Below are 12,706 nucleotides of genomic sequence, written 5' to 3' on the forward strand. Positions count from 1 at the left end.
GGTGTGTGGGGCGGGGGGGCGCCCGGAGGGAGGGGTTGTGCTGTTGGATGAACGGTGCTGGAGGGTGCTTAAGGGAGATGGCACGGGACCCTTGGGCTTAAAGAGGCACCCCAGGGGCCGCCCTTCCCCGCCTTGGCCCCCCACTCCAGTCCAGCCTGCTCTGGGCGCGGTGGGAGAGTCGCCTAGGAGCCACGGTGCGGGGTAAGTGGGGGGTCAGTCCTTCCGACAATCAGTACCCGGGAAAGAAGCTGTGAGGGCCCGGGAACGCGGAGGAGACGAGAGGAAGGGGCGTGGAGTCACAGCTCCCACCCCTGGCCGCGCGCCCGCCACACACCGCACCTGTCCATCCACCGCTGCTGTCCCCGCGGGGAGCTGCCGTCTGCCGGCCCGGGTCGCCCGGGCGGGGGTCTGCCGAGTGAGCTCTGGGTTGGGAGTTCTCCGGGGCGGGGTCCGCGGGGAGGGCCCCGTGGGGTAGGAGTCCGCAAGGCAGGAGTCGGGCACGGGTGCGCGGGGAGGGGTCTGCGGGCAGGGGCTCCCGGGTCCGCAGTCGTTCCCCGAGGCGCGGCAGGAGGGCGGAGGCGCGGGCGGGGACCCTCGGGCCGCTCCCGCCCCCGCCCCCGCCCCCTCCTCCACTCTCTCCGCCGCCGCGGAGCGTAGCCGCCGGAAAGTTTGCTAGCGGCTGGCGCGGGGCGCGGGCGCGGTGCCGGCGCCGACCCTGATCTGGCAGCGCCGTGGAGACGAGCGGCGGCCGGCCCCTGACCCGTGCGCGCGGAGGACTGCGGGGATCGCGAAGCGGCCGGAGCGGCGCGCGGTGAGCACCTGGGCCAGGCTCGAGGACACGTTCCCGGCCGGGGGCCGAAGGCGGGAGCGCGGGACTGGCCGGCGTGGACCCCTATCTTAGGTGGGCGGTCTCGGACCCCGGGTGTCGCCGTCCTCATCCCCGTCGGACACCCCGTTCCCAACCCCAGGATGCGCCCTTCCAGCTCGGACGGTCAACCTGGTTCCGCACTATCGAGAAGGTTGGGGGTCTCAGCGCTTCCCCCGTCCTCTCCTCCCTGGGGAGCGCGTCTCGGGGAAAAGGGTGGGGTGTCTGTGAGCGCCAGGCGCGCTGTCCTGCTGCCCCTCTCCGCTCCCGACTCCTCCCTCCAGCACCCCCGCTTCCCCGCCCCCCCCCGCCCCGCGCATACACAGAACCTCGGAGACACCCCCAGAGGCGCGGGGGGCAACCCTGCTTCCCTCCAGCGGGCCCCTGCTTCCCAAAGCTCCCCAGCTGTATCTTGGTTACCCGGGTTTCCCCGGAGGGGCCGAGGGGCGTCATCCGCGGAGCCTACACTTGTCACTTTGATCCGCAGGGAGGGCAGGTCACTGCCCTGCCTGCTCCTTCCTCTCCGGCGGCCCCCACTCACACTTCTGGGCCGCAGGATTTCTGCCCCCACCAGAAACGGACTGACTCCTGAGGTCTGGGCGCCCGCATCCTCCGAGGACCTGTCCGGGCTGTTTTCGGCCCTTCTGTGCTGGGGGATGAGGGTTGGTGGGGGAGTAGCACCCTGGCCCACATCCAGGCCCGCCCTGCCCCCACAGAGTGGGAGGAGGATGCAGGAATGAGGCTTTGTCAACAACCTGTGGCCCCTGATCCCGCCCTGGGGCCATGACCTTCCGCTACTTGCTCTGGTTTCACAAACACCCCCACCCCCATACCCATCAGAGGCTGGCAGGCCTCAACCACACCTATTCAGATCCTGGGAGGAGATGGGGTGACCAGCGTCCCACTCTCCTCCATGGAGATCCACCCATCCTGGGGGCCCCTCCCCCAGCTGCAGGTCTGGGAGTCCTGGGGCATCCCCAGGGGAAACTGGGGAAACAGCTGAGCTCTGAGCACCCAGGAGTGGTGCGTTCTGCCAGGCGGGGAGACAGAACACCAGCCAGCCAGCCCGTGGTGGAGAGAGGGGGTTGGGAAAGAGAGGAGGGGGTGAGCTGGAGCCGGGGGAAAGCTGGCCCTCCTTCCCACTCCGCCAGAGTCTCTGACCCTGAGCTATCTGTGCTGGGCAGGTGCAGTCCAGGGCCAGAGAGGGAGCGAAGCCTCCAGGTCCACGAAGGGAGAAGGCTTGGTCCCTGGCTGGTAGTCCCCCGCCTCCACCAGCTCCTGTGCCGTGCCAGGAGGGTAATAAGGTGGAAAACAGCAGCCCTGATGCCAAGGCCAATGGGAGGCTTGGAGCGGCACCTCCGCGTCCCAGTCTCAGTCCTCATTCATTCAACAAATATTTATCCCTGGCGCTGGCAGGCTGCCTCTGGGGTTGCAGTGTCCCCCATGGAAGGGAGGGGGCCTGCACGTTATAATCTGTCCTTCCCTTCAAGTGGCAAATCTCATTGTCCTCCACGGCGTTGAGGAGGCAGGGACTTTTCAAGTAGGGAAACCGAGGCTCTGAGAAGTTGAATTATTTACCCTTGTTCCCAGGACCAGAACTGGGCCTTGCAATGTCACCCTCTCCTGTGGCGGCAGCCTCACACCTGGGTGCTCAGGGCAGGGACCTCAGAATCTCAGCCTTGCACAGCTGAAAGTCGCTACACAGCCCCACACTCTGCCCAGTCCTCATTCAGAGAAGTGTCTAGATATCTTGCCCGTACTCCCCTGACAGGCATGGGAGCCTCATCCACTTTTGCCCCTTCTTGTGTTTCTATCAGAGACTTAGTGAGAGGTATCATCCTCTGCCTCTTGTATTGGTTGGGGGGGGTGCTGAGGCCCTGATCCCTAGGGACGTGGGACCACCGGTGCTCTGAGCTGGGGTACCAGCTTGTGATCTGTAGGCGCTGAACTGTGTGGGGTAAATCTTCAAGGATTCCCAACCCCACAGACCAGACCAGGGATGGGAGGAGGGGTTATGGAAAGGCCTCCCCACTCCTCTGCTCTGGCTGCCATTGGAGGGGCAGTGAAGGAGGGACCCCAGGGTAGCCCATCCCTCTCTCCCCTCTACCCCGGGGGCTCAGCTTCTCTCTGTGGTTCCCAGACTAACTGACCCCTAGCTGGAAGGCAGGCTGCTTGGGTGTGGCCCCGCCTACCTTGGGTTCTCCTAACAGCCCTAGGAGGTCAGCAAGGTGAACTCCCACTTTTCAGATGGGAAAGTTGAGGCACAGCCTGGCCACCACACCCCAGCTGGACTCTGAGGGGCTGACATTTTGCCTTGGAGCTCCTCACTGGACTGTCCCCGCAGCTTCATCCTCCCTTCACCACCAGCTGCAGGGCCTCTGGGCAGGGGGCAGTATCCTTCCTCCCCGTGTTCCCCGCCTGCATCTCCACTGTCTACTCCACCCCAGCCATCCCTTGTCACTCTCCCCTTGCCCTGCCCCCAGAGCCTCTAGCCATTCAGGCTGCCCCTGTCTCCCTGAGCCTTCCCAGCCACCTCCCGTCCTCCAGCAGCTGGTCACAGTGCTCCTCAGCCACCTGGCTCCATGGCTTCGGTGGGCAAGGGCAGGGCAGAAGACCGGGCTGTTTGATAAGAATCAGGAGATAAGGCCCCTCGGGCTGGGGACACCTGACCTGCCCCTTGTCCTCCACCCACCTGGGGGCTACTCCCCTGAGAAGGCCCGCCGCTCTGGCTCCCCCACCTGGACCAGGGCCTGGGGACCAGCGACTACTGGGCCCTGCCTCACCAGGCCTGACCTGCACTGTGGCCCAAGGGCCAGGGTGAGGAGCCCCACAGCAGGCTATGGTCCAGGTGCCCACCCCACGTGGTGGCATCTCAGGGTCCCGTTAGGGGTGAGGGGTGAATCACAGAGGAGCCCACGGGAGTTGGCCCCATGAGGGCCCATCTGGACTCTGATGGGAGGAGGCTGAGATCCAGGGCTGTCCAGGAGGCCTCCACCTTCAGTCACAGCCTGCATCCCTCCTCCCACCTTCTCCCTGGCTTCTCCCAGGCACTGCCTTCCAGCCAGCCAGTTTCGTCCATCTGTCCATCCATCGGTCCATCACATGCTCACTCTGTGGCAGAATGCCATCCACAGCCCTAAGGGGGCTGCATGAGTCGTTCCTAGGGGCCCCACCCCTAGGCCCCAAGGGAAGCCCCTCCCTACTGCCCTTGTGGAATTCAGTGGATCAGAAGCCGGACTCTGGAAGCAGTGACACGATGACTTACGGGGCTGCTGATGCCCCAAACGCAGGCTCCGGACAGGACCAGGTTCCCCCTGCAGGCACCACGAGGGCAGGGGTCCTGTGTCTGAGCCCCCGGCAGCTGGCAGTGCTAATCTCAAAGGAATGCGCTGCAGCTGCCTGCATGCTATGGCCCATGGGACCCAGGAAGCCCGGCTGGAGTCTTGGGCGGGGCCCAAGGGAGCACCTAAACACCCCAGTCCTGGGCAAGGGGGCATGGATGTGACAGGAACCACCCTAAGCATATGCTTGGCACTCCTGACCCCTGCCAAGTCTGGGAGCTGGCCCAGGGCCACCTTGATAACCATGCCCCTGGGGACCAAGTGATGGATGGTCCTGGTACCCTGCCCCAGCCTGCCATGCTACTTTCCCAGGAGCTAAGAATAGGTGGGAAAAATAGCGAGAGCCGAAGGGAGGAGTTGGGCAGCTAGGGAGGCTGCCCCCTCCTCTGACATCTTTGGTACCAGGCAGGACTGGGGCCGCTTAACCAACATGTAGGAGAGGGGCTCTGGGACTGTTAGAGCCGCCACACAGACAGCCACGGGCTGTGAGATGGAGCAGCTCCCAGGACCCTGGGCAGAACCCCCAGGCGCAGGGCCAGACCCCCAACCTGCCACTGGCAGAGTGACCATTTCTGGCATTCCCTCCCTCCCAGCTCCCACTTCATCAGTAGGATCCGGAGACTCAAAGGGATGGTTTTAGGGGAGCAGGACACCCTGCTGATCACAACGGAGACCAGCGGGGCCTCTTCACTCCTGGGTGTCCCTGCACAGACCCTGCTGCTCTGATACTCAGCAGCCCCCAGAGGAGTGTGCACCTACGAGGACCTCTTTGCCCCAGCTGTGCAACCCCAGCCAGATGTGGGGGGCAGCTGCCCAGAGGCATGCCCCCCATCCTGCCACGCTGCCCCCACCTCCTCCTGCTTCTACTGCTGGCCTGCCAGGTGAGCGCTGCTGCCAGTCCCCCCGTCCCACCAGCCTGCCTGCCCCTCACGCCGACGCCAGTCTGTCCCCTCTGTCCGTCCATCTGTACCCCCAGCCGCAGGCCCCCTCCGCTCAGGTGATGGACTTCCTGTTTGAGAAGTGGAAGCTCTATGGCGACCAGTGTCTCCACAACCTGAGCCTGCTGCCCCCCCCAACTGGTGAGCCCCGCCTTCGGCCCGAGTCCAGTCCCCCCAACCCCCACCCACCATTTACAGGTGAGGAAATTGAGCCATAGAGAAGCTGGTGACTAGCCCAGGGCCACAGACCAGGACATATAAGAAATGGTAGAACTGCCCAGAACTGGGGTGTTTCGTGACCCTCCCCTGCTGCTGGGCACCCCTCAGGCCCAGGGCCTGGACACCGTCTTTCCTCCCATGGAGCAAAGCCTCGTGGCCCAGGAGGCAGACAGTGTGTAGGGGAGGTGGACCGAGAGGGGCAGGCAGAGGGCACCAGGGCTGGTGAGGGGGAAGGAGATGGGCCATTATTTGGAGTGCTCAGGCAGACTGGGGTACAGCTTTCTGGACAAGTTCTGAAGATTACTCAGGTGCAAAGAGAGATTGGGGCGGGAGGAGCTGCCTGGGAGGCCGAGCCATTGTTTGGGGGAGGGAGGGGGCCGGTGCTGGGCCCAGAAGGATGCCAACAGAATTGGGGTTCAGCCTCCAGAGATGGAAGTGCTACTAGAAGGGCACTAGGAAGAGGGAAGACCCTGGGTGGAGATGCGGAGTATCTGAGGGGAGGTGGCTGGGCAGAGCTGGAGCTCAGGACCAGGCTGGACAGAGGCGTCCAGGGCAGGCAGGATGGTCAGGGAGACCTGGGAGGCTGCCTCCTGGGACACAGAGAGCGTGCAACAGGGGGCTGTGCGGGCCGGGCCCTGCTGAGGAGCAACCCTGTCCCCGCCTCTGCAGAGCTGGTCTGTAATAGAACCTTTGACAAATATTCCTGCTGGCCGGACACCCCTCCCAACACTACAGCCAACATCTCCTGCCCCTGGTACCTGCCCTGGCACCACAAAGGTAACCACAGCAGGGATGTGGGGGGTTGGCAGAGGGGGCTCAGCCCAGGGGCGGGGCGCTGACCAGAGCCTGCCCCCGCAGTGCAGCACCGCCTCGTCTTCAAGAGGTGTGGGCCTGATGGGCAGTGGGTACGTGGGCCACGGGGGCAGCCATGGCGAAATGCATCCCAGTGCCAGATGGACGACAAGGAGCTTGAGGTCCAGGTCAGCCCATGGCAGGTGCAGTGGGGGCTTGTGGGGAGGGGCAAGATGGCCCTCTCCAGCCCTGACTGGCCACTGCGATTTGCAGAAGGAGGTGGCCAAGATGTACAGCAGCTTCCAGGTGATGTACACCGTGGGCTACTCCCTGTCCCTGGGGGCCCTGCTCCTGGCCCTGGCCATCCTGCTGGGCCTCAGGTATGCCCACCACCCTGCTCATGGGGGGCCCCAGCGGGCAGGGTGGGCGGAGACTGACTCGCTGTGCCCACAGCAAGCTGCACTGCACCCGAAACTACATCCACGTGAACCTGTTCGCGTCCTTCGTGCTCAAGGCCAGCTCTGTGCTGGTCATCGACACGCTGCTCAAGACCCGCTACAGCCAGAGGATTGGGGACGACTTCAGCGTGAGCGTCTGGCTGAGTGACGGGGTGAGCTCCCAGATCCGGCCTCTTGGCCTCCGGGCCCTGGGCGGCAGGCAGCTGGGAGGCCCGCACTCATGCTGCCCCCGCGGCCAGGCAGTGGCCGGCTGCCGTGTGGCCGCGGTGTTCATGCAGTACGGCGTCGTGGCCAACTACTGCTGGCTGCTGGTGGAGGGCGTGTACTTGCACAGCCTGCTGGGCTTCGCCACCATCCCTGAAAGGAGCTGCTTCCCCCTCTACCTGGGCATCGGCTGGGGTGAGTGGGCCGGTGCGCGGGGGGCCGGCGGGCTGGCCGGGGCCACGGGACCACAGCTGTTCTCCCCCACAGGTGCCCCCATGCTGTTCGTCACCCCCTGGGTGGTGGTCAAGTGTCTGTTTGAGAACATCCAGTGAGTATCTGACTGGCGGGTGGGCCAGCAGGGGGGTTCGCCTCTCCTGGCTGGGAGGTGCTGGGCTGGCCCCGTGGGGAATGGCCATGTGGCTCAGAGTGAGGGAGTGCCTCACGGGTCTCTGGCCAGAGGCAGTGGGGGGCACTAAGCAAACCTGGTTCCCCGGGGGTGGAGGTCATTGGTAATTATCTCCCTTCTTTTCCTGAGGCACTAATTAGATCCCAAGGAATCAGGGGGCGGGGGGCTGCGAGGCTGCCAGGACACGAGCAGGCCCCACCCTGCAGGTGCTGGACCAGCAATGACAACATGGGCTTCTGGTGGATCCTGCGCTTCCCTGTCTTCCTGGCCATCCTGGTGAGGAAATGAGGCACCTGCCGGCACCGCAGGGAGGGCCGGGAGGCTGCTGAACTTGGCGCCCCAGCCCCTTCCTTCCTCATCGGCCTGCAGCAGCCCGAGGAGACAGACAGCATCCTGCCTGGGTGGACAGGGAGGGAGGCCTGGCACACTCACCCAGGACACTGGCTGGCGCCCTGGGCCTTGGGCCAGGCTGTCCATCCTTGACTGGGTGCCCACAGCCCCAGGGCCCCAGGAGCCAGGGTCTGTCTGGCTGCCAGGCCCACCTCCAGGAGGGACAGGTGGGGGCCAAGAGCTGCCCTGAGCTGTGTCCCCCCCCCCACAGATCAACTTCTTCATCTTCATCCGCATCCTTCACCTCCTGGTGGCCAAGCTGCGAGCCCACCAGATGCGCTATACTGACTACAAATTCCGGTGGGTGTGGGCATTGGGAGTGGGAGGGCACCAGGCGGCTTGAGGACCTGCACACCCCCGGGGGGGCCAGAGGGAGTGTAGGTGGGGTTGGAGGCACCAGAGCCCCGGGGTGGGGGGCTGGGCTGGTGGCTCAGTCTCTGCCCCCGCAGGCTGGCCAAGTCCACGCTGACCCTCATCCCCCTGTTGGGGGTCCATGAGGTGGTGTTTGCCTTTGTGACCGACGAGCATGCCCAGGGCACCCTGCGCTCCGCCAAGCTCTTCTTCGACCTCTTCCTCAGCTCCTTCCAGGTGCCTGCCCGCCCCTTAACCAACCACCCAACCCCCAGGCCAGCCTGGGTGCAGCCCTGACCTCCCCCATGTCTCCAGGGCCTGCTGGTGGCTGTTCTCTACTGCTTCCTCAACAAGGAGGTAGGTGGGAGGGTGGGTCTGGAACCAGCGCTGGGGTTGGGGTCAGGGGGAGTATAGACACCCTGGCCCCACCCCTCAGGGGTGTGAGCCCTTCGTGTCCACCTGCACTTACTGGGCTCAGTTTCCAGGACACTGGGTATCAGGCCTGCTGAGATGGGTCAGCCTCATCCCGTCCTCAGGGAGTGCACCTGAGGGTGAGGGGGTCCCCAGGTGTTCCCAGACCCCAGCGTTCTGTGGTGACAGAGCCTGCCTGGCTCCACACCCAGGGCGCCACGTAGCCCTTCAAGGCCAGGGGGTTGGGGATCCTGAAAGGGTGGCACGGGCAGGCCCTGGGACTGGCCCGACCCACCTGCCCACCCCAGGTGCAGTCGGAGTTGCTGCGGCGCTGGCACCGCTGGCGCGAGGGCAAAGCACTACAGGAGGAGCGCCATGTCGGCAGCCACACGGCCAGGCCCACTGGTGGCCCCCCCAGTGAGAAGCTGCTGCTGTCAAGGGGCAGCGGCAGCAACAGGACTAGCCAGGACCCCTCTGCGGAGACCCACTTGGCTGGCGGCCTCCCTGGATTGGCTGAGAACCCCTTTTGAAGCCCCCTGCAACTCCAGCTGTGGCCGGACTCAGGTGCCCGGAGAAGGCATCACTGGACAATCCATAACTGATGCCCAACAGAGGCAAGAGCGTGGGAGCCAGACAGCGCCTCGCTGTCCACATGTCCCCCAGTGTGGTGATCTGAGGGGCACCTGCTCTGTGCCAAGGGGTGGGGGAGGGGGTGTGGCGGGGAAGCTGTTCTGTGAATGCATGCCCATGTGTCCCCCTGTGTGTTAGTGTGTCTGAGTTAGAGAAAACGTGTCCTCCGACAATAAAGAGCTCTGTGCTCACCCTGGGTGGAGAGCTGGGCTGGAGGAGAGGGGCCGGCTGGGCCCAGGGCCTCCCCGTGAGAAAGGAGCAGCCGTGGACGGCCCGTGCTGGCTTGCTCCTTCTAGACTTCTTGTTGCCCCATCATACAGGTGAATTGGAGCTGGAACCCCTGAGGGTATGTGTGAGTCATGGCTGGTGGTGGCCGTCCCCAGCCCTTGCACCGGAGTGGGGGGGTGGCTCACCCCCACCCCGGGCCAGAGTGGACGGGCTCCACTCAGTCTCAGCCCCTCAACCCCCGGAGTGACACCATTCGCCCGCAGAGGGCTATGAAAGGCGTCAATGGTCGAGGGAAGCCACCGACATCACAGTCCTTCTACCAACCCCACATGAACACCCCTGGCTCCCTGCTAGAGCTGAAGCTGGGGCTGGACTCAGGCCCAGCAAGGGCATCACTGGATAATCCAGAACTGGATGTCCTCTACTGGCCTCTGCTTCATCCCAACTCTAGCCACCCCAGCAATCCGCAGCCCAGGTAGCCGACTGGAGCGGGGAGAGATGGACCCCCAAGATGGAGACAGTCAAAGCGCAGGCGCAGTTTTCCAAAGACTGCGGCACAGCCCAACACAGCCACTTCACAGAGAATCACTGCAGTCCTTGCTGCTCCAAGCGCATGCGGAAGGGCAGCTGTGTGCGAGGGTGCTGCCCATTGCCTGGTGGGTGGGCACCCTGCTTGGCAGTCAGCGAGGGCTGGCACTCACGCAGGAAGAGCCAGGTGGTGCGCCCTGAGTCCAAGCTGCCCCCCGGGGCGCGGTGCATCTGATGCACAGGGTGGAGGCAAGTGCAGGAGCAGTGCGAGGACTGTAGTCACCCCTCAAGAGCGCCCCTTGTGTCCGGCGCCATGATGCCTGGTGGGGGCCGTGCGTGGAGCGAGGGAGGAGCAGGGGCACTGTCAAAAGAGGAAGGGGCCACAGAAGCCAAGAGCACAAGCCAAATGGGCCAGCCAGGCGGCTCTGCCCCTAGGAGCTGGTGGGGGGTGACTGCCGGGACCTGGGGGAGGGGGTATCCACAGCCCCTGCCCGGCCACGTGGGCTGGAGCTGCTTAGGCAGAGCTGAGCTAATTGCAGCAAATGAAAGGACAGGAGGCCTCTCAGGAAAGGTAAATAGAATTACTCACCTGCCAGGCACTGGGGCCCTCCTGAGGGGGCCCTCACCTCGTGCCACCGGATATGGCAGGGAGGGAGGGGCAGGAGGTGAGTTAAGGTAGATCGGGCTCTCCTGCGGCCCAGGTTGGGTGCGATGTCACTATGATCGGTGGGGGCTGCAGGGCAGGGAGGCAGTGTGACTGGCTGCACCTTTGAGGACCTGAGACCCCTGCCCTTGAGGCTTCAGGTCACTTCTCATCCCGGGCCCCCCAGGCTCCCTAGGCCCTAATGCTCCTTTGAGCCCCTGCCCACAGGGGCAGCCCTGCCAGCCCTCCATGCCCAGAAGCCTAGCACAGGGAGGGCACAAGTTCTCCTTCACGCCAGCTGAGCTCAGGGTTGGTGACTGCCCTGCGGGCGTGCCGCTCACCTAGGGGCCTCCTGCCAGCCCTCCCCGCCCTGACTCCCCCTGCCCTTGTCCTCCTTCACCCTGTCCCTGTCCCCAAGGGAACTGGAGCAGGCTGGTGGAGTCAGGAGTGGAGGTGGAGGCCTGGAAGGGGCTGGGCTCATCCAGCCAATAAACAGTGGCTCTGAGCAGGCCGTCCTGCAGGTGGGATGGTGGGGGAACCTGACTCTAACGCAGGGCCCAGCACCCACACAGCACCACCCTCCGTTCGGGAAGACGGACACTCCAGGCTCTCTGCCCCTTCCCCGTCTCTACTCCCCTTCCCACCTCCACCCCAGTCCAAATCTCAGGCACTTCCCCTAAAAGAATGCATGGGAACCACCCAGCACGTACGTGTGTGTGTGTGTGTGTGTGTGTCTCCCCACATGCATGCTACTAAAATGAGTGTGGAGACCAAGAAAGAGGAAAACGTGGACTACAATAAACACTGATCAAACCCAGGAGAGTTGAGGGGCATCCCCAGGATGGCAGCTGTGTGCCAGGCAGAGTGGGTCACTAGGGGGAGGGAGCCTCAAGCAGGGCAAAAGTACAGGAGAGACACCCTCAAGTGGATCAAAGTGACTGAACACACTGAGAGGAGATTTAGATGACCTGGTGGAGAGTTCAGGACTTAGTGTTAGTACATAGACAACTGAGCAAATGAAAAAAGAAGGCAATTAATAACTTCAAGGAAAACAAAAAGTTGGGCAGAAAATCACAATTTACCACAAGGCTCATCTCTAAATACATAGACATCATAATGTAAATACTCAACACTGATGTAACCAAAGTTATGAGAGAAAGATCTAGGGAGGATAGTGGATGGTGAGAGCACGTGTGTAGTGGGAGTGGGGGACAGAATGAAATGGGAAAACCAGGAAGTAACAGTCCATGTATGCTATTTAGAAAGAGAAATACAAACCAAAGAATCAGCAGAAAAGTTGAAAATGGTTGCCTCTAGGTGAGAGGGTGGGCGGAGAAGTCTGAGGGCTGCAACTAGCCGAACTCTGCCTGTCTCGGCCTCCTCCTGGACACTGCGGCAGCCTTCGGCCCCAGGTCCTCCCCCACCTGCCCTTTCTCTGACCTTGCTCTCTACTGCTCAGTCCCTGGTCCTGCTTCCTCCTCCTCTCCCTGAGTGCAGTGCCCAGGGATCAGGTCCCACCCTCCTCCCTTCTTTATCAACCTTAAAAAAAACACCAATATTCAAATTACTCCCAAACTGTATCTCCAACCTCTGAGGCCCTCCCAAATCCACTCTAGACTCAGCTTCCCTCTTGGCACCTCCACTCAGACATCCAATGGCAACTTAAATTCCACAGTCCATAGCGAACTCCTTACCTGCCCCCTCACCCAGCTTCTTCCTCCCACGATTCACTTGAGGTAGCCCTCCTGACAGGTCTCCCCGCTTCTACCCTGAACCCTGCAGCCTGTTCTCAACACAGCAACCAGAGCGATACCTTTATGCCCAAAGTTTCCTCCAGTGAATCCCACCAAGCATCCATATCCCACCTCAGTTTACAGAAATGCAGGGGACAAAGGAGTCTGTTAACACTACAAAGATGCAACCAGTGAAAACCAGAGTTTGGGAAACTCCAACATCAAGTATCCAGCAGGTCTTCAATCATAAATGGAGGGGAAATGTGGGAGGAGGTACTGTGACTAAGAAAGACTTAAGGGATGCATCAAGCAGATTCAGCCGACGCACTTGGCCTTTCTATTCTGAGTCTATAACCCATGTGGAATATATTATTTTACACACTAGGGGACTATGGACTGGGTGTTATTCATGCTCAATATACATGAACGTGCTCAGGGTACATGTTCAGGAAGTACTTACTAAATTCAGATTTTGATAACAGTAAAAGCTTAAAAATCAGATTAAGGCCAGTCTCCTACAAGAGGTCACCATTTCCTCATATGTAAGATCAGGGTAATAAACTCTACCC

The 12,706-nt window shown here is 62.5% G+C and overlaps 1 protein-coding gene across 4 annotated transcripts; it reads left to right on the plus strand.

Annotated features, from left to right (window-relative positions):
* The first annotated feature begins 203 nt into the window (after positions 1-203).
* GCGR (glucagon receptor) lies at positions 204-9,334 on the plus strand. 4 transcript variants are annotated; one of them, XM_081219904.1, is made up of 14 exons: positions 204-415; positions 4,918-5,087; positions 5,183-5,285; positions 6,033-6,140; positions 6,222-6,343; positions 6,429-6,535; positions 6,609-6,765; positions 6,853-7,012; positions 7,085-7,145; positions 7,364-7,499; positions 7,825-7,913; positions 8,063-8,201; positions 8,280-8,321; positions 8,684-9,334. In XM_081219904.1, exons 2-14 carry the CDS (start codon positions 5,028-5,030, stop codon positions 8,903-8,905), a joined length of 1,506 nt encoding a protein of 501 aa, XP_081076030.1. In that variant the 5' UTR covers positions 204-415; positions 4,918-5,027; the 3' UTR covers positions 8,906-9,334. The 4 variants fall into 4 exon arrangements, with proteins under 4 accessions (XP_081076030.1, XP_081076031.1, XP_081076028.1 ...); XM_081219902.1 differs by lacking the exon at positions 204-415 and adding an exon at positions 441-811; XM_081219903.1 differs by lacking the exon at positions 204-415 and adding an exon at positions 443-811 and having other exon boundaries at positions 7,430-7,499.
* The last annotated feature ends 3,372 nt before the right edge of the window (positions 9,335-12,706 follow it).

This window comes from Mesoplodon bidens (assembly GCF_964165515.1).
Source record: "Mesoplodon bidens genome assembly, chromosome: 19".
In the NCBI taxonomy this organism is placed as follows: Eukaryota; Metazoa; Chordata; class Mammalia; order Artiodactyla; family Ziphiidae; genus Mesoplodon; species Mesoplodon bidens.